This window comes from Phaethon lepturus, unplaced genomic scaffold, assembly GCF_000687285.1.
Source record: "Phaethon lepturus isolate BGI_N335 unplaced genomic scaffold, ASM68728v1 scaffold34688, whole genome shotgun sequence".
In the NCBI taxonomy this organism is placed as follows: Eukaryota; Metazoa; Chordata; class Aves; order Phaethontiformes; family Phaethontidae; genus Phaethon; species Phaethon lepturus.
The window spans coordinates 5478-25919 of record NW_010556103.1 but is presented as its reverse complement, the minus strand read 5'-3'; the positions used below and the strand labels follow the sequence as shown (position 1 = coordinate 25919).

The following is a 20442-nucleotide window of genomic DNA, read 5'->3' as shown; positions in this document are numbered from 1 at the left end:
TAGTAATAATCTTACAAACCCAGATCTAGCCCCAGGAATGGAAGAATGAAGATCTGTGATTATAAACTGAATGCTTACCAGAATTACTTTGTTACATTGCATTTTCTGTTGTATTCATACTACTTTCATATTCCTTCCTCCCATGATTCATCATCCAAATTACAGAGGGATGAATTGAAAACCGGGCTATATAATGAGAAAGGTCATACAGAGATTTCATGTAACTAAAAAAAACAAAAACAACCCAATCTAATAATATTTCAGTAATTACTTCAGGAGTTTTGACTTTGTGGCTTGTGTAACTAGTCAGAAGATTATTAAAGGTGCTGAACTTCTTTAACTTCTATTAAACTGTCAACTGTTTTGTGTTGTTAGGGTTGATTGCGTGGGAATACTGAAGCTGAGAAATGCTGATGTTGAAGCTAGGATAGGGATTGCTGGTTCCAAGAAAAAAAGCACACGTGCTAGGCTCGTATTTCGTGTTAACATCACTCGCAAAGATGGTTCAACTTTGACTCTTCAGACACCTTCTTCCCCAATTTTGTGCAGTAAGTATCAAAATAAAAAGTTGGTTTTAGAGGACTCTGGATTTTAGTGTGATTGCCATAAAATGCCGTGGACATACACACACACACACACACACACACACACAAACAAACAACAATGTTAATCTGTGATTATTTCAGAATTGCTATGGCTGAGATCACATGGATTGACTTTTATTTGGGGCGGGATGTTAGTTAAATGACTGACCAGCATTTAAAAGTAGTTATAACTTTTATTAAATGAATTTTTGCCTTTTAAAAGGTCAGAATTTTTATCATGATCGCTTTGAACTTATTGTGTGACTCTTTTGGTAGAGGTTTTAATCTCTTCTGTATTGTCACGTTCATCTGTCAGCTTTCAGTGATAGAAAGGACTTCTACTAAGTTAGTAAGCATGGCTCTTTACAGCTGTGGTAGTTCGTTGGGCCAGAGGCTGAATCTGTTCTGGTTCAGTGCAAGAATGAAACTTTTTATAGCTATTTATTAAAATGCTCCGTTGAACACTGAGCACAGATGGCTGCATGGGCCAGTTGGATGATACTGAACAGGAGGGAAGGTGAAGTCAGAGGGGGCTGCCTGTGTGTATACAGTCTGTAGTGACTTCCAGTTACGGGAATTCTGCTCACCTGTCAAAGAGAAGAGATAGGGAAATGTGTTTAATACAGCTGTTGATGGGATTATTGATACTTCTTGATGAACAAGATGGAAAGCTTTTTCTCCGTGCATGGAACATAGCATGATTATGCAAGCTCCTGGGCGCCTGTGTTGTGTTCTTTCCGTTGTATAAAAAGAAGTTATTGTTTTTGTTTTTTTCTTTCTTCTAAACACTGTCAGTACCTATTGTGCCAGGGCTCCTATTCAACTTGTCAGAAACTGCAGCTTTGTTGCCAGTGAAAGAGCAGATTGAAAGAGGAGGTAATTTAAAACGTGTGAGCTTCTACATCAGATACCACCACGCGATTCCAGTGCTGCAGGCAACAGGCGATTCGGCAGAGGTGCCCTGTAGCCCCTCTCTCCTTCCAGGATGCTGCTCTCACAGAGAACCCCTTTGCGAGACTTAGGGAGAGCAGGAACCCTGCTGAAACCCCGAAAAGGCCCATAACCAAAGAGGTGTCACTGCTGATGCAGGGGAGGACTCTGCTTCTCTCTTCAGCCGTGTTCGATGCTTTAGGCAATAGTGTGATGTTTGGGGTGCTCTTGCGAAAAGGTCAGCTTGAGGTGTTCCCATCCCTCTTTTTTCCTCTTCCTGCCACTTTCTGATAAATCTTTATTTTTCCAGTGTTCTTTAAACTGGTGGAGTTCTCAGATTTATGCATTCATGTTGTTGGAAAATACACGTTTGCTAGAAATATGATTGTCCCTGTAGCTCCATTCCAGTCAGCGTAGCATTGTAGTATCTGATACTAATCTTCAGATTTAAGAAAAAAACATTTTCTGTAAGATCTCCAAAAGCTACTTCTGTATACATTTTGTTTCCATCTTTAACTTACTGGTTAAAGATAAAATTATTTAAATCATAGCAGATATGGAAATGGAAATCATCTGGTGTTTTCTTAAACGCATAACAATCCGGAACTTGCTATTGTAAGTAGAAGCTGATTACCTGAGATGTTTTAGAGACTGACTTGTAAAATAGACTATTTAGCCGAAAAAGCTGTATTTGATGCATTTCCCGCTTAGCTTGTTGGTAAGGCCATTCCAATATTGGTTTATGAGGGTTCCTTGTACATCGTCTTCATTCTCTGTTTGTTGAATACATCCATTTATACCCCTAACATTAGTAGCTATGTTTTGAGATCTGGGCAGTGAGTAAAAAGTAGAATTTGTGAGAATGATGACATGTTAAGGAATAGTAGGAGAAAAGGAAGAAGGAAATAAAAATTATCCTTCCATAAATAAATTTCTGAAAAAAAATACAGGAAGGAGTAAATTGGTTTAGTTTTTAGCAAGCTGGGTTTTGGTCGGTTGATAAAATCTTCCTAATTGTGTAAGCAGCTAAGAGATTGCCCAGGAATTTTATGGCATCTCTATTGCTGGAAGCCTAAAATAAACAAACAAACTACTCTGGTTAGGCTTTTGTCTTTGAGGAATGATGTGGGTGAAACTGATTGTGATGTGGAGGTTGAGAGGGGAATTCTTGAGGCTCTTTCCAGGCTTGCTTTCCAAGATTCTGTGCTGCGGCACTCCGAACTTGCTCCCGAGCTATGGTGACTTGCGGTAGACCTTAGCCAACCAAATAGTGTTGGTACACATATACTGGCTGACCAATATGGCATAAAATTTTGTTGTTTATTAAGTTATTTCTTTATATAAATCATCTCCTTGAGCACATCACATCTGGTTTGTTAGCTACATCTTATTACAGACATGTACTGTACCTTCTCATAGTAAGGTTTACATGTTCACTCATCAGAGCCTGTTTATGTTGTGTTTAATATGGTTGTCAAAGTTGCAATAATATTTCTGAAACCGTAGGAAAGACATTAAGTATATGAGGCTCTTTATTTCAGGTCTATGTTTTAAATAGGCTGTGTTAACTTGCTAGCAAACCTAAATCCACTTACTCTTTTCAGAAGTTCATGGTGCCTTGAGCATATTCAGTAGTTGCGTAATGGTTGCCTGGGAACTCGCTGCAACAGTTGTAGAAAAATCCTTTCTGAAAGGTCATTAAATAATTTGGAGTGTTACAGTATGTATGTTCTGTGCAGTAAGCCCAGAGAATACTGTTACTAAACGTTAAAAGTGGGCCACGTAAGTGCGAAGCACAAGTATGAGCTTATGGCACTAGGGATTTTATGGCAACTCGAAAAGGTGGTTGAGAAACCTGTATAAGCAACTGGAATTATTTTATAACATTAAATGTGACAAACTCAAAAATACATTATCTTAAACTATGTGTCTCTATTTAAATTGTCTTTGGTGCTCATTGTCATTTAGCACACATGGTCTTACTTGATTTATGCTTTAAGAAGCATAGAAATAGTTCGCAGCAAAGATGATTTGTAATACGTTATGTAAATCATCGTCTGAATCACTGGCTGAGACAAAGGTTTCCAGGGATGGGTATCTGTAAGCCGCGTTCTCTTTGCTAGTTTATAGGATATACACTGCTATAATCCCCAACTACGGAGATGTGACTCTTGCCAGGATTTGTATTAGCTGAAGTACGTAGGTCTAGAAAGTCATAGAATCACAGAATGGTTTGGGCTGGAAGGGACCTTAGAGATCACCTAGCTCCAACGCCCGTGCCGTGGGCAGCGACACCTTCCACTAGACCAGGTTGCTCAAAGCCTGGGGTTTAGTTCTTGCACCGAGAAAGCTATGTCATGTGAAAAAAAACTTGAAAAAAACCAGGTAGTATGGGAATTACTACTTCTACCCTTTTGCATTGCAGAACAAAATAAGCTTCATAAAAAATACTTTTATGAGCTTAAGGATAAATCTGAAGGTGTGCTTCAGCTGTATCTAAGGGCTCATGCATTTGTTCATCGCTCTCTATGCCAGGAAATTACAAAACCAGATTTTCTTCTCTCCTGAACACTTCTTGAGCTTTAGCTCAAACAGTCAAAGTTTGGTTTTGAAGATTTAATAAATGCAGGAGAAAAGGGAAAAGATTATTAGTGGATCGTTTACCGAAGTGTGATTTTTGTGAGGTCATTAAGTTTAGTGAGGAAAGAATAGAAACAGCTATCTTCTGACAAGTTTTGTCATGAATGATATAGTAAAGGAACAAGCTCTGCAATTATTTTGTTCTTTCCTTTATAATCCTGTAAGTAAAAGCTTTTTGTTTTGGATGTTGATGTTTTCTTGATTTCAAACTACGTGTTTTTTCAATTGCAGCTCAACCAGCAGGAGTTCCAGAGATCCTAAAGAAAAGTCTGCACAGTTGTTCAGTGAAGGGTGAAGAGGAAGTTTTTCTGATTGGCAAGAACTTTCTAAAGGGAACAAAAGTGATTTTCCAAGAGAACGTTTCTGGTGAGTGTGAAAGCAGTGATGGCTTGGGGTGCTGAAGAGGGCATGGTGTTTGGGTTTATGTTGGTTGATAAGGCTTAGCTACAGAGAGCCAACTGAGAAGCGGAATCAAAGGCACTTAAAATAAATGGCTTTATATGAATGTGCAATAAAGTATGCTTTTTAACTTTCATTTAGATGAGAATTCTTGGAAGGCAGAAGCTGAAATAGACATGGAATTATTTCATCAGGTACTTCTGTATTATTGTTGTTGTTGTTATAATATTTTAATAAATAAAAAATATTCTGACTCTGTTTCCAAAAAAAGATCAAATAAGCCTTTCCCTCTTCCTGTGCATTTCTAGAAATGCTATTCCTTTTTTTTCAAATAAGTTCTTTAGTGATCTGGTAGAATAGCATTTTTTGGGGTTTACAGAAGTATAATTGTTCAGTTTCTAACTGAGAACTTAGATACCACAGTAGGAGTGTGGTATATGAACTTGGTGAGCAAGTCTTTGCCCTTATATACAATGTAATTAAAAGGCCTAATACAATTTTTCCAGTAGTTTCCCTAAAGACCCATTAGATTCCTCCTGAGTGGAAATAAATTTTGTGTATGCCATAGTCTTTATACCTGGCTGAATTTCTGTTCCACTCTTGACATGCTTTCCAAAATATTTGTTTGTTCTTTTGACACAACTAAGTACCTTTATGGACTACTGGACTGAAATTAGGGACATTATGGGTCGTAAATGACGTCTAACAAACGTCATCTTTCTCGCGCCTGCGAAGGCAGTATTCGGTGCGTGCACTGGTAGCAATGATTTCTCGCTTCTAGAGGGATTCATAGTTGGGGAGCAGACAGCCTATCCCTCGTCGCTAGTACTGTGGATGAATGATTGCAAGCCCATTTTTTGATGTCTGCTCAGTCTTAAATCCGCTTAAGTGTAACATGAAACTGCATCCTCCATCTGTTCACACTGAACACAAAGACCGGGTTCAGCAGAACAGTGGAGTGTCTGAGTCCAGCAGAATTTGATGGCAAACTGCAGTTCAGTAAGGCGTGTTAGGCATAAGCTTATGTTTAAAGTACAGGACTTCACACGTCTTTCCTTTCTGCACCTTCCGTTTGAGTTGTAAGCTGCCAGTGAGCATGACACAGGCAGATTATTCGAATCTCTCTTCTAGCACAAGTTAGTTACCAGTTTACTTCACTGCAAGTGTAACTTGATCATGTTTCCCCCAATGTCTTTGGTTTTTATGGTGGTTTATAAGTCTGTTTCTGTTTTGATGGTTGTAAATACAATTAAGGTCAATAGCAATGAAATAAGATTTCTAATGTGATTTTTTTAAAAATTATTTCTGCATTGCAGAATCACCTTATTGTGAAGGTGCCACCGTATCATGACCAGCAAATAACCTCAGCTGTTTCTGTGGGAATATATGTGGTGACCAATGCTGGAAGATCACACGATGTGCAACCATTTACGTACACTCCAGATACATGTATGTAAAATGGGGAAGGAATGGCCAGTTGTACCTGCTAAGCATCTCATTTCTGATTTCATATTTAGTCCATACAATAGAAATGTTAAGTAACGTGCATCTTTTCAAACTCCTCTTGCTGGTGAGGTTTGTTCTGTTAAATAATGAAATGTAAAGGCTTGGCTTTCCTCATTTATGTGGCAAGTATCTCAAATTTCAACTGTGTGGAGGCAGCTGTTCTTACAAAGTAGCTTCAACTTCTAGTATAAGGTTCAAAATGTGAAGCTGAGGGAGGGGAAAAATAGACACTCTATATACAATGCACCAAATGCAACCAAAAAAATAGCACCAAGCTTTATCCTGAGGAAAGTTCAAGTATGACTGTATCATGTATTTTTGTTTATTTATTTATCTATATTACAACACACAATGCAAAAGTTTGTGTGGGTTTCAAAGAACCTTGATTTTTTTTTTTAAGGTAGAAGAAACTGTTTTAGTTTGCTTTGGTTTTTTTTTGCTTGTTTGCTTTTTTAACATTTTTCAATGTGTTTTGTCTCAACAGCTGGTACTCTGAATGTTAATGTGAAGAAGGAAATCTCCAGCCCAGCCCCACATTGTTCTTTTGAAGAGGCTATAAAAGGTACTAAATTGATTCTTATCATTGCTGTTAATAATTTAACTATAAATTCCTACTCAAATTCGAAGGAATGAATCAGACATCCTGTGAAGATAAGTCTGTGTTTATAAAATCTGGCCATATTCTTACAGTGAGGTTTGTTTTCTGATTCTGAATATTTTACTTTATAACCGTATTCCTTTAAGTATATTTTAACATGAGCTGGTATAGAACAAAAACTTTGCAAAAAAAATATTTAAAAATGAAGTTTTCTTTTTTCATGGCTCAGACCCTGCAGTCTAATATTCATTTAATATGCTTGCAAGCGAAGAAGAAAAAAGAAAAAAGCCTAAGATGGCAGTTAATACAAAGGATTTAGAAACTGTGTTGTGCTATTTTAAACAAACACACACGTAAAGGTAGCGGTGGGTAAGAACTGAGTACTGAAAAACACAAACATGCCAACTCGGTATTTTTCGGAAGCTGTCCAGTAGTTTTATAAGACTGCTTTCAGTGGGTCTAAAGAGTTAAGAGTGCTAATTCTGGCAATTTCAACTTACTCCTTTCAGTGAGGTTTTTTTTTCCCTGACGATTCTGTCCATGCAAAGTTTGTCATTGTGATCCAAGAGAGCAAGTTTTAGGTTTGCCTGGTTTTTAAGTGTGAAGTGAATCGATCCTTCCGATACTGAAGTGAAGCAGAGGAAGGAAATGTTTCTTAGTTGATTGTTAAAACTATGGTAGTGTACAAAGGTTAATGGAAATTTCCGTAGCCTGCTCTGGTGAAAGCAGGTTGAAAGGTAAGCGAATTAACAACGTGATCACAAGTTTGATAGGAATCCGTAGCTTCAGGTTAAAATAATGAAGCTCGTGTTTGAAGTTAATAGCTTGATCTTGGCAGGGGATATATTTACAAGTTGACTTTACAACTTGTTAGGAAGGATAATACAAGATATGATGCGTTTAAACTTGCAGAGAAAATTTGGCGGAGAAATATGCAAAAATATTTATGGCAATGGAACAAGCTGATAAAAGGACTGGTAAGAGCTCTGGTAGCAAGATTAAAAAGATGAGAAAAACAATAACTAATGTATCAGGGCAAGCCTGACATCCATCTAATTTAGTATGGAGGCTTAACCAAGGGAAGATACCAACTGCTTCAGGAGAACATCTGCTGTTCCTAAGAACACAATGTGCTATTTCTGTTGCTTCATGTCCTCCATTTAATTTATGTGATAAATTTTAATTTACTTTCTTGCGTGGGTTTTCTGCTAGCCAGCTCCTGTACGTATTCTATACTCTAGATTGATGAGGAACCAGAGGTCAGACAATTTTGTCTGCTTTATGTACTTTGTCACTGCATATGTCCCAGCCCGTCCTTCCTCTGTTCTGAAATGATAAAGACCAGGTGGGGATCCGGTGGGCTGCCACTTCCTTCCTGTTTCCTTTCACTGGGAGCAAAAAAAATCCTAGAATTCATAATTTCTTCAGTGGCATCATTTCCAGCAGCCCTGGCCCAATGGAACAAACTGTTGCTGCCAGGGATGTTTAAGTTATCTATTGAGCTGCAGGGCCTTTCTCTTCCTATCACAAGCAATTTTAATCTGTCTCGGGTATCTGTGAATATTCCTTAAAATAATTTCTATTACAACATCAGCATATGTAAAAAAAAAAAAAAAAATGTGGCTTCCCAAAGCCATTACAGATTCTTAGCTCTAACATTTTAAGAGTCTGCAGATTTGACAGACTTCAGTGAGAAGTTACGTTTCAAGACAACACATTTATAATTCTAAGCTGTTCTGTAAAACTTGAGGAAGGTGGGGTGTATGGACAACCATGTGGTTCAGGTCTTCGCCTTCTAACATTGAAGCAGTGCGGGAGCATTGTTTTTAAGTGTTAATGATGGTTTCGGTTTCCAGCTTTGGGAGAAAAGGGAAAAGAGGGTGTGTGTGCCTTGATAAGATGGTAACTATTCAGAAGTTCTAAACTAAGTGTATTACAAAAACATACTAAAAGACCAAAACCAACAATGTTTATCTGCTCTTGAAACTTCTTCTTCATTATTAATCTCACTTCTTTTTTTCACTCTTCCAACCAAATACGTCACTGTGAACAAACATACAATTTCTAGAATTTAATTTGTATACCACTGGGATTTTTTTAATGACGTAATTTTTTTTTATTGTTTCTGATGAAGACAACATGATTAATCACATAGGAGAGAAAAGCTTATAAATTGTGACTACGGTATTGAAAAAATACTGACTGCTGTCTTTAAAACCACTGTATGACTAAGCTGTCCTGAAGTAGACATATTTTAGAGTGGTCTCACTCACGTCGCATTCCCTGCCAGTAGCACAGCCCAACACGTCACGTCACGGGGCTTGTATTTCTGGAGCCACCCCAAACCTGTGAGTTAACAGAAGGAGGGAAGGAGCTGATTTGGCTGTCGGTATATTGACAGCTGTTGCCCTGCTGACGACTGAGAATTTATTGCTGGAGACAAAAAATAACATTTCAGGAGAAAGTCTTTGGTTTTGCATAGAACAAACACACAAGGACTGTTACTGAGGATGTGGCGTACTGTTAATATAAATGCGCAGAAGTTTTACTGCCATGTTATTGTAATACTTAAATTTGTTTAAAGCATGGAGATCTGTTGCTTTATGTTGAAGATTAATTCTTTACTTAAAAGTACTTATGGAATGATGGTTTTTACAGACTTTCCCCTTGGTTTGTTTTAAGCTCAATTTCAGCAGTATTTGAAATTTGAAGTTAATTTCATTCACAGCAAAGATCTCAGCTAAGATTTTTTTGGTAATTTTTTTTTTTTAATGTGGAAAATTAAAAGGAAAAATTAAAACTAAAAAGACCTAATTAATGTTAAGAACCCACCTTTCTACTTTAAAAAAAAAAAAAAATAGAAAAAATAGGCACTGCAAAGGCAAAATAATGACCTGCTTTTACTACAGAACTGCCATGCAGATTTGTCAAGTTTTTGCGCGATTAGTCCTTTAACAACAAAAATTCAGTCTGAATGCTTTGAACACTCTGTTCACGTAGTTACCTGAAAACAGACATTTTTCAAAACGAAATAGAGAAGTTGTACAGTTAAAGTGCAGTAAAGTTTAAAATCTGATAATTTGTGGAAAGATGTCTTAAGCTTTTGTTTTTGTAGTTCCATCAGTTGGTGGATGGCTGTCCTGGTCTAGAAAGATACGAAATGGAAGAAAAAGAAAACTATGACATTGCTCTTAGTGTTAAAAATAATCTCTCGAGGTTTCAGTTGTTCTAGGATTATTTGAAGTATTCAAATGTTTGCACTGATCTCTTGGCATATTAGCATCTTAGATGAGGATGGCAGCTCCTCTCTCAGGGAAGCAGGCCACAGCTAGAAACCCACTCTCTGCATAGTTAATCTTAATATTCCATTGCCCTTTTATTTTTATTTGTGACTGCAGCAGTGAAGGCCACTGGTTGTAATCTGGAGAAGGTAAACATTCTTCCTAGTGCCTTGATAACTCCACTCATGCCAAGCAGTATGATTAAGAATGAAGATGTGGCTCCGATGGAAGTAAGTGCAGAAAAAAGATCTCCCCCTGTCTTCAAGGTAAGTTTGATTGTGATCTGAAGACAGTAGCTTTAATAATCTTAGCTACATCTACCCCTCAGTTTGTGTTCTAATAGTAGAGAAGAGTAGCACACAGGTGAATGTGTCCGAGAGAGTTCTGGGCAAAACATATGACTACAATAATAGACAATTTCCTTTGAAAGTCACTTATCTTGTTCCCGCATTCCAACAGATTGATTGATGATATGATGATGAATTTTTTTTTGTCCTGTGACACAGAACTAGTAAATTACTCTAAGAACATTATTTTAATCACTTCCTAACATTGCTTTCATTAAATTGTACTTTGACTCTTTCCTTGAAGTAGCATTTCCTGTGCTAGTCGTTTGCTTCCTTGTTTGGTTATGGAGAGATTTGGTTGTATGGAGAGATACATAGCCATCAAATCTTCCGTCCAATCTTTCCTAAACGTAATGGATTGGTGGAAGTTTTATAAGCATAACCTGAGTAAGCTTATGACTTGCTTAATGTATTGCTCTTTTCAGGCTTCAAATGTGGTTGGACCAACTCAACAAACATTGGAAAACAGTATGTCCAGCATATCAACTTCTGCTTCCCATTTACCTTCTGAAAATGAAAACCAGCAACAAATACAGCCGAAGGTGTATAATCCAGAGACACTAACTACTATCCAGACGCAGGACATTTCCCAGCCCGGTAGCTTTTCAGCAGTCTCTACTCCAGGTCAGCTGCAGAACAGTGATGCATTATTGCAGCAAGCTGCACAGTTCCAAACAAGAGATTCCCAAACCAGAGAAGTCTTGCAATCGGATGGCACCGTAGTCACTTTGTCACAATTAACTGATGCATCACAACAACAACAGTCTACACTCTCAGAACCAGCGCAGGCATTGCAGCAACAGATTTCATCAAGTATTTTCTCGTCGGCAAGTGGTGTGAGTCAGTTACAGAACACTATACAGCAACTACAAGCTGGAAATTTTCCAACTAACACTGCCACTGGCAGCAATAGAAATGTTGACTTGGTGCAACAGGTATTGGAAGCTCAACAGCAGTTATCTTCTGTTTTATTTTCTGGTTCAGACAGCAGTGAGGATGTTCAAGATCAGCTAAATGCAGATATCTTTCAGCAAGTTAGCCAAATACAAAATAGTGTGAATTCTGGGATATTTTCCTCCTCAGACACCGCTGTCCATTCCAGACCAGAGAACCTTTTGCCCGGACGAGCTGAAAATGTTCACTCACAGCCTGAAAATGCATTGTCCAATCAACAGCAGCAACAGCAGCAGCAGCAGCAGCAGGCGATGGAGACTTCTGCAGCAATGGTGATAGGAATCCAGCAAAACATTTGCCAAGCTGCAACACAGATGCAGTCTGATTTGTTCTCTTCAACAACTTCAGGGAATGGAGCCCTCCAACAGTCACCTGTATACCAGCAAGCTTCTCACATAATGAGTGGGTTATCAACAAGCGAAGACATGCAGATGCAGTGTGAATTATTCTCGTCATCTCCTGGTGTTTCTGGAAGTGAGACTGCTCCCGCTGCTCAGCAGCAAGTCTCCAACAATGGACCTCCTATGTTTCAGGCATCAAATTCTGCAGACGGAGAAGAAGCTTCTGGTCAGAGTAAACAGATGCAAAGTACTGTATTTCAGACCATGGTTCAAATGCAGCATAGTGGAGAAAGTCAGTCTCAAGTTAATCTCTTTTCATCTACCAAAAACATGATGACTGTTCAGGCAAGTGGAACTCAACAACAAGGAGGTGGTCTGTTCCAGCAAGGCGGAGAAATCATGTCTATTCAGTCGGGAAGCTTTATGCAGCAGTCTCCACACTCACAAGCTCAGCTTTTTCACTCTCAGACTCCTATTGGTGATGCTCAAAATATATCACAGGAAGCACAAGGCTCTATTTTTCACAGTCCAAATTCCATTGTCCACAACCAGACCAGTACTAATTCCTCAGACCAACTGCAGCCTCCAATGTTCCACTCGCAGAACGCCATGGGTGTGTTACAGAGCTCTTCAGTTCCTCAAGACCAGCAGTCTGCCAGCATGTTCCTTTCCCAGAGTTCAATGAGCAACCCTGCAGCTCAGGAAGAACAGATGTCGTTCTTTACAAGCCCAAATTCCATTTCTCCTCTTCAGACAGCAACAAACACTGAACAGCAGACTTCTTTCCAGCAACAGACACAGATATCTCATATCCAGAGTTCTATGCTTCCCCAAGAACAGCCCCAGACTCAGCCTGCTCAGCAAGGTTTGTTTCAGTCTCAAGTGTCACTAGGCTCCATCCAGTCCAGTTCAATTCCCCAGAACCAACAAGGAACTATCTTCCAGCCTCAGCATTCGATAGTTGCTATTCAGAGTAGTCCTCCATCTCAGGAGCAGCAGCAGCAGCAGCAGCAGAACATGATGTTCAGTAACCAAAATGCAATGAGTACAATTGCTTCTCAAAAGCAGAACATGATTTTCAATCCAAATCAAAACCCAGTTACCAATCAGGAGCAACAAGGCCAGTCCATTTTTCATCCACAGACGAACATGGCGTCAATGAACCAGGAGCAGCAGCCCATGCAATTCCAGAGTCAGACTACAGTGTCTTCTCTTCAGAATCCTGGATCCAACCAGGCTGAAGCACAGCAGCCAGCCATCTTCCATAACTCACCCCAGATTCAGTTGGTCCCAGGGTCACCAAGTTCTCAAGAGCAACAAGTCACCCTCTTCATCTCTTCAGCTTCCATGTCTGCCTTGCAGAATAGTATGAGCCAGCAAGAGCTGCAGCAGTCTCCTATGTACTCTTCTCAAAACAGCATGGCAGGAATGCAAGGAACTGCTTCACCACCCCAGCAGCAAGCTTCTTTATTTCACAACACAGCAGGAGGTGCTATCAACCAGCTGCAGAATTCTCCTGCTTCATCTCAGCAAACATCAGGAATTTTCCTGTTTGGCATTCAAAACAGTAAGTGGTAGATGCCTGACTCTGAGTTTACAATTTAGAAGAGGTACTAATTGGGGTCCACAAGACAATGATTATTCAATTCTAAGATACTTCCTTACCAAAAAAAGAAAATCCTGAAATAAGTAATGTAGCGCTACAATTGAGAATACACATACTCATTGTGTTGCCCTGAATGTACACTTACGTTGCTGATTTTGCATGAGAACTCTTCACTTAAATACCTGTTGGTCTTCTTACACTTAGGATTAACAAAAACAGGTGACAAAACCATCTTAGAATTGTGTGTATATTTATATAGAAATGTTATATATAATATTATTGACAATACATATGCAAATAATAGATAAAATACATGTACACACTTAAAAAAAATAATTACACCTTCTTAAGACAGCTCCACTGATCTTTCTTGTGCTGCATTTGATGTCCACAATGTGTGGAATGACTTTCTCCACACGTTATTGAAAGGAAGGATTTTTTTTTTTTAAGCTGCATAGTCCAGAGAAGTGTCTGCTGAAGTCTATTTGAAACTCCTTTAACTTCATAAGCTGGCACTTTTCCGTATCTCATCTCCGAGTCTAGCCTTTATGACAAGTTCTTTGGGATGTAGATGCTTTCATCTGTCTGTAAAGGGCTGTACATACCTGTGAAGCTCCAGAAGTAGCGAATGGTGATTATAGCATGTTGTAAAGGATGTGGACAGAAAGCCGTAGCTGTGTGCTTGGTCTGTGCTTGTACCTGAGCATGTGCTTTGCTGTATGAACTCTCTGACAGTCAGGCCACAAACAGCCCAGCTTCTCCACGAAGCTGAAGGTAAGGCTAGAAATGGCAGGAGAGGTGACCCTATTTGCAGAGTTACAGAAGGAGCTGGTGGATACCTTGGCTGAACTGAGGAAGACACATCTGTAGTCAATAAAGACAAAGCATGGGCATACTCAACACTTAGGCCCGGAGGGAGTGGGGGGCAAAGGCGGCCACGTGAACGAAAGTGCATGTAACTTTCTGCACAGTTTATAGACGATACGGATGTATGTAAAGAAGGCGGCTAATTCACTGCACGTATTAACCTAATTTAAATGCTCCTTTGTTCTTCACTTACTGCTTAACAGACTGTGGGCAGCTGCTAACTTCTGGACCAGCTACGTTGCCGGATGAGTTGATGGCTATAAGTCAGCCAGGTCAGCCACAGAGCGAGGGACAAGCAGCGGTGCCGACGCTGCTCTCCCAGCAGATATCTGAGACTCCTCCGCTACCTTCAGCTATGGCAACCAATCAGAATATTGAGAAAATAGATGATCTGCTTGTGTCATTGCAAAACCAGGGGAACAATATGGCTGGCTCGTTTTAATTAGTCAAGTAAGTAATGTGTTCGGGTTGCTGGATTCTTTCCTGCCATGCATACTTTTGTTCAGTAAGTCTTTACTTCGGAGTGTATCACCATGCTCTAAGAGATCAGCTGAAGTACCAGTACTGCTGAATTAAGAATATAATACCAGTGGCTAGAATGGCTATTAGAAACAGTTAGAGGCCAGAATTTGTACAAAACAGCTGGTTGAGACTGGGTCTTGTCGTTCAGTTGCTGTATGTTTTGTCATCCGCTGTTACCGTCTAGTACTTTATTTGGAAGGAGAGTAGATCGCTGTCAGCTTGGCACATAAAAGCGTTGTGAAATATGACTGTAGTTAAAAACTTAAGGCTTATTGAGTAAATAACACCTCGAGTCTGTACTATTCTGAAGTTACCCCCTGGGTTACAATAACGTAATGTGAAAACAAGTTTCGGTAGAATATGGCGGCTATTGAGAGTGTGCCACATGCTGAGCCCTTGTTAAAAGCGAGCTGCCACAGTCAGCTCTTACTGGGAAACATTCTGCTCTTAGAAGGTGCCTTTTTCAGAGAGGTGAACGAGGCCTCCACTATGAATGAGTACCAAGAACCAGGAGGACTCTGGAATCTGGTATTGTCCGCAGTGTGTAACTTGGCTCTGGTTAACTGTGTTGCCATCCTAAATCCCCCATAAGTTTCACTTAAGTGATACACTTCATTTTCTAATCTAAACTGTTTTGTATATGAAGTTATGAATTAAAAAAAAAAAAAAAGTGGAAGGAGAGTAATCCTGCTCTAGAAAGAGAGCTGCATTCCGATACTCGCTCATAGTTTCCTGTCTGCTTGTAAAGAACACTTTGAGGATGAAGGAACTACATAGAAATAAGAGGATTACTTTTGTTAGTTATGCCTAACTTTTTTGCTTGCTTGTTTTTTCCTGCAGAAATTCTGTGAAGAAAAAAAGTGATGATTGCCCAGATCCTCTCAGACCTTCCGACTCTGGATTAGGCTGTGTGGAACTGATTGCTTCTGTCAAAAAGTGGCCCTCTTCTCTAAAGAGCACAGACGTGGCCGATTGCAGCGTCTAGCACCTAAGGCTATGACCATAGTATTTGGGATTTGTAGTGCCAATAATGCTGAAAAGCTATGCTTTGTTTTACTAGGGCATGGGATTGTACTGTTACTAGACTCCTAAACCTCATTACGAGTGGGGTGCTCTGTCAACTTAAAGCATATCTGGTCAGTTATTATTGTTGTTAGAAGGTAATACACATTACCACGTTTACTTTTTTTATCTTCCTCTTCCTTCTTCACATCCCCTCTTTTGATTAGAAAAGCTCGTGAAGCAGAAACATCCAATGCCTGTGACGTGAGCCATGGCTCCTGGCTGTCAGTGGGTGAAGGGGTCGCACGTTTTACAGGGGAGCGGGAGAGCTAGTGCTGCGATTCGTTAATTGTAGGAGGTGGCAGTGAAAAATACTGATACCTGTAATAAACAAGCAGAGAATTGCTTGCTACTGTAGATAGCCAGAGGTGGGTGCTTCCCACCTGAGAACGTGATTAACGGTTTCTGTGTCCCTTACATGTAACTGTAGATAGAGCAAGGGTTTGGTGGCTCTAACAAAATGAAGAAATGAAGGGGAACTTTCAATTAAATTCTGCTCTAAAAATCTTATCCTCTAAAATACCTTCAGCTTGCAAGGAGGATTCTGCCTGGCTGAGGAGAGAACTCCTCTGTCTCTCTCACTCTGACTGTATGGGTTAGGACTCGGTAAAGCTGCGTTACCCATTCTCAAACCAGCCTTCTCCCTTTTGTTCTTTTCATGGTTTTCCTTCTCTCTCCCTCAGTTTCGTATTACGTTTTTAAAAAAGACATAAATATCCTACTGGCTTTAAAGATCAGAAGCAGCTTTTAGGAATTCATGGCGCTAAATTGCTTAGTCAGGAGAAGCTTTGACAAATAATCAAGGATTAAGGAAAGAGGAAGCAATTTCTCCACCACCTTCTCAATGCAGGAATCCCCCTTAACTGTTACTCATGTAAATCTTCAGCTTGACTTTACTCCAAGTAGGGGGCAAATTACATCATTTTTAAGCATTCTTGAAAATTTCACTTCATGCTGAGCTGTTGCATCTTTGTAGCATATTGAGCTCATTGCAATTTTGAAGTGATTTTTTTTTTTTAATACCAAGTCTAGTTTCTAGATTGTCGTGTCTCGATTGAAAAACAAACAAACAAACAAACAAAAAATTGGCTGATGTTACAGAATGTAAAAACAACCCACTCCAGACCATGCAGTTGTATTGTGAGGCATGTGAATTTTTTGGGTGCTCCAACTATCCAGACAGTTTTGTGATATCTCACTACAGCCTCATTCAGATACTCGTTTCTTCTCCTTCTGCACGTAGAAAGCTGTTGCTGCAGTTAGAGCCGGACAGCTGTCGTGTATGGCTATTATGCCTTGGTAGAGTGTAGTCGGTATCATGTCATTTTTCATTTTTGTTATTTTAAATAACAAAGAATAGTCTGTAAATGGTTTTTAAGTTACTCTAGTCTGTTTACTGTGTGTTTTTTCCCTTAACTTGTGTGCTTAGTTGAGCCGTGTAGAGTTTTTGTTTGTTTTAATGGGTTTTCCTGTTTGTCAGTCTGTCCTAACGTTCACTTTCTCTTTCTGTCTCTCTCTTTCTCTCTCTCATTGAGAGGCATTGAATTACGTTTTCAGTAGTAAGGCTTCTTGCCGATATGAAGGGAACTTTTCAGAAAGAGACCTGCTCTGGGTCATTTAATTTTGAATACAGTTTTCAATCGTTCAAGTTTTGGATGGTTTATATCTAATGTGTGTTTCATTTTTTTGGAAAGCTATATTTTGTATTTAGGAAATGGTATACTATTTTGCTATTTGTACTGAGTGAGTACATTGGCATAAATATAAAAATTTATATATATACATATATATAAAATATTCTTTTTGCCACACATTTTTGTGGTAAATTTGTGAGTTTGTCTGATGTTCTACCACAACGTGGCGTCTGATAACAGTGGGGTGGGGTGGGGTTTGTTATGTCTTTATTGCGTATTTAAGTACTTTTTGCAACATAAATAACTTGTTCATCTCTCGCCATTCCATCAGGCAATTTGTTGTTCCAACTGGCTATGAGAAGCTTCACTGTGTGTTTTGATGTGTCTGTCACTCAGCAATACGATCTAGTAAGGAAACCCGTAGGCATTTAGGCGTATATAAAATAACGGGGTTTCACTCAGAATGAGCCATTCAGCTTCTATCCACTATCATTGTCTATTTAATATTTTATTATTAGCGCCTCTGTGTTTTAACTCTTAATTTATGATTATGCTAAAATGTTTAAAATTTTAATCATGATAAAAAGAATTCCCTGCTTCATAATGTCCAGAGCTGCTTTATAACCCTGAACCATACTTTTTCTCTCTGCGATTATTTTTTTTTTTTCCTGCTAAGACAAAATATTAACAGAATCCTGTTATGGTTCATGACATGAAAACAGCAATCTTGCAGCATTGACTAAATGCTATATGAGGCTATGTAGAAGACTGAGAATTATGGACCGAAACAACTTCCATGTGGTCGTGGAAGTCGATAGCCAGTTATTAAAAAATGAACTAGTGGCTTTTGCAGGATCGCAGTCCCAGAACAAGCTGTTGGGTGTCATCTGGGGCCTTCATACACAGAAGAAGTAATAGGAATGATAAATTCACTTGTGTGCTGCTTCAGTTCGTTCCGTTGTTCCGAAGGGGTGTATCCTTACGTTGATGTGCTGTCGGACAGTGCCAAGTCACCAGGGACCAATTCTCCATTTAACAAGATGGGTGTCCAAAAGAGAACTTCATACCAAGACTGCTACAGCTCCAGGGGAAGGGTATGTTTGAATTGTGTGCGTATTTTAGGTTGCTTACGAAGAGGAAAAAAAAAAAAAAGTTTAAAAAAAAAAAAAGGGCTGTGCTATCACATTTTTCACTTCTGGATAACACCTTTTTCTTGTGTTAAATTTATCTCGTTCATTTTAGGTCAATGTTTAAATGTACAACACGTTGAACATGTGATTTGGTTACAAAAAGTATTTGTCTTACGAATGAAGAGATTGCTCAGCGGTTGATTAGTGCCTGACCTGCTGCTTGCAAACGGCTGTTACAGAGGATAAAGAGAGGTTTGATAAGCCGGTGAAGAGCTTAAAGACAGGCTGCAGGATTTCATGGCAGAAAGACCCAAGAACAGTGTGAGCCACATCTGTATTTTATCGGAGTCCTGAACAGTTACATTTGTGATTTAAGCAGTTGATAATTGGAGCTTACTCTGCCTTTTTTTTTTATCCCTGTGTGTACTCCTCTGCATGCTGACACCGGCGTGCCTGTTGGCTGTGAGCGGACGGCGTGCTTGCCTGCGGACGTGAGGCGGTGGCATCATGTCTAGTCCGTTTTGGTTGAGGAAGTTAGAAGATACCAAGACATTAGTCTCTATAAATTTAAAGTTCCTGACATTATTACAAAGGGGAAGTTACTATCATATCCACAAAGCGGCAACTAAATATAGAAGATACTACTAGGTGAAAAATGAAAAACGGCAGAGCTGCCTTGCTGGGATGGGTTCTCTGTATCTTCTTTTTTCTGCTGCTTGAGCTTGCTCTTAAAGATTCGTTGAATCTGGTTCCCCACACTGAATGTGGGCTGTACTCTCCAGCTGTATATGCCTCCGCAGCACCCGTGCTCCGCGCTCCGCACAGCGTCCGTGGTGGTTTACAGAGCAGCGGTTTTAGGGAGAGGGACCTGCTAGCCACCGGACGTGACTTCTGCACACGCTCTCTTCTCCGCTTATACACTGTATGTGTGTGTATATATGTATAAAAAAATCACAGGAGTAACACATAATAATAATAATAACAATAATGTTGGCTAAACATCTCCTCTGGTAGGAAGTTACTGGTGCTTTGTGCTTAATTAGCCAGTCCACGTTTTGTTATTAATTGCCTCTTCACTGTCTGATCTTTAGCAGTTCTTCAAGCCAAATGCTTTGCTATTATTTTCACCTGAAAATAGTTCAAGAAATAATTTCAGCCTTGCTGTTTCAAAGTGGATGTTTAGTCACCAATCATTTTGTTACAATTACTTTTAATTACTGACAGCGTGGTTACTTCCGATTTAGTTCTAAGATAGAATAAAACATGAGCAGTTAAGCGTTTGTTACTTTGGCAGGTTTTTTTACTGGAAATACTCAGTCTGGGCAGCTCTATCAGTGGACATTCCCCTAATTTAGATGAATTTTTTTTTTTTTTTAAAGCTTCTATTGTGATTTTAATTTAGCATACAGTTTCTAAAAAGAAAACTTGTCTGAATAGATTTTTCTACTCTCTTACTATCTCTCCAGAGTGCTCCGAAAGAGCACTAAGCAAGTCAGAAGGTTGCATTTGTCTTGAAACACAGTTTAAGTCACTATTCGAGTAGCAGGAAAGGTGATTTATTAAAAGGCAGGATCAAAAAAGTTGTTATTGGACTAAAAAAGCTACACGTCGTTTCCCCCAGGGGTACGTGTGTGTGTGCACACCCACGTGCGCATCCATTAGAAGTTGGAAAAGAATTTTCAGTTTTTGAACCTCACGCCTCTGTGTGGCAAGCTGTTGGGTTGTTTTTTCAGGAGAGGAGCACAAGGGATTACGGACGTTTATCTGAGTGATGGTAGAGCAGGGACGAGGAGAATGAATTGCTTTGCACGCCCTGAGCTGTGAGTTGTAGGTGGAAGGTGAGAAGAAGAAACATCGATCACGGGTGACTTCTCATGAGTGCAGGATTTATTTCCAAGGAATAGGTGTGGTTTGTGTTCCTGGCGGCAGCTCCGTTGTTTTAGAACCTCAAAGGCAACTGGTACCGAGATGCTTTTTTGTTTGGGGTGTTTGTCTTAATTTGGAGGAGTCTTTTGGGATAGATTGTGAACATTTCATGTTC

At 39.4% G+C, this 20442-nt stretch overlaps 1 protein-coding gene across 1 annotated transcript in view; it reads left to right on the top strand.

Moving 5' to 3' along the window:
• NFAT5 (nuclear factor of activated T-cells 5, tonicity-responsive) overlaps positions 1 to 15891 on the top strand; it is a 41226-nt gene extending 25335 nt beyond the window's left edge. Inside the window, exons 5-13 of the mRNA XM_010292380.1 lie at positions 376 to 548; positions 4386 to 4520; positions 4695 to 4747; positions 5870 to 6002; positions 6544 to 6621; positions 10056 to 10204; positions 10711 to 13147; positions 14257 to 14503; positions 15416 to 15891. Coding sequence (XP_010290682.1) covers positions 376 to 548; positions 4386 to 4520; positions 4695 to 4747; positions 5870 to 6002; positions 6544 to 6621; positions 10056 to 10204; positions 10711 to 13147; positions 14257 to 14495 — 3397 coding nt within the window. The 3' untranslated portion in view covers positions 14496 to 14503; positions 15416 to 15891. The remainder of the gene's footprint in view (positions 1 to 375; positions 549 to 4385; positions 4521 to 4694; positions 4748 to 5869; positions 6003 to 6543; positions 6622 to 10055; positions 10205 to 10710; positions 13148 to 14256; positions 14504 to 15415) is intronic.
• The last annotated feature ends 4551 nt before the right edge of the window (positions 15892 to 20442 follow it).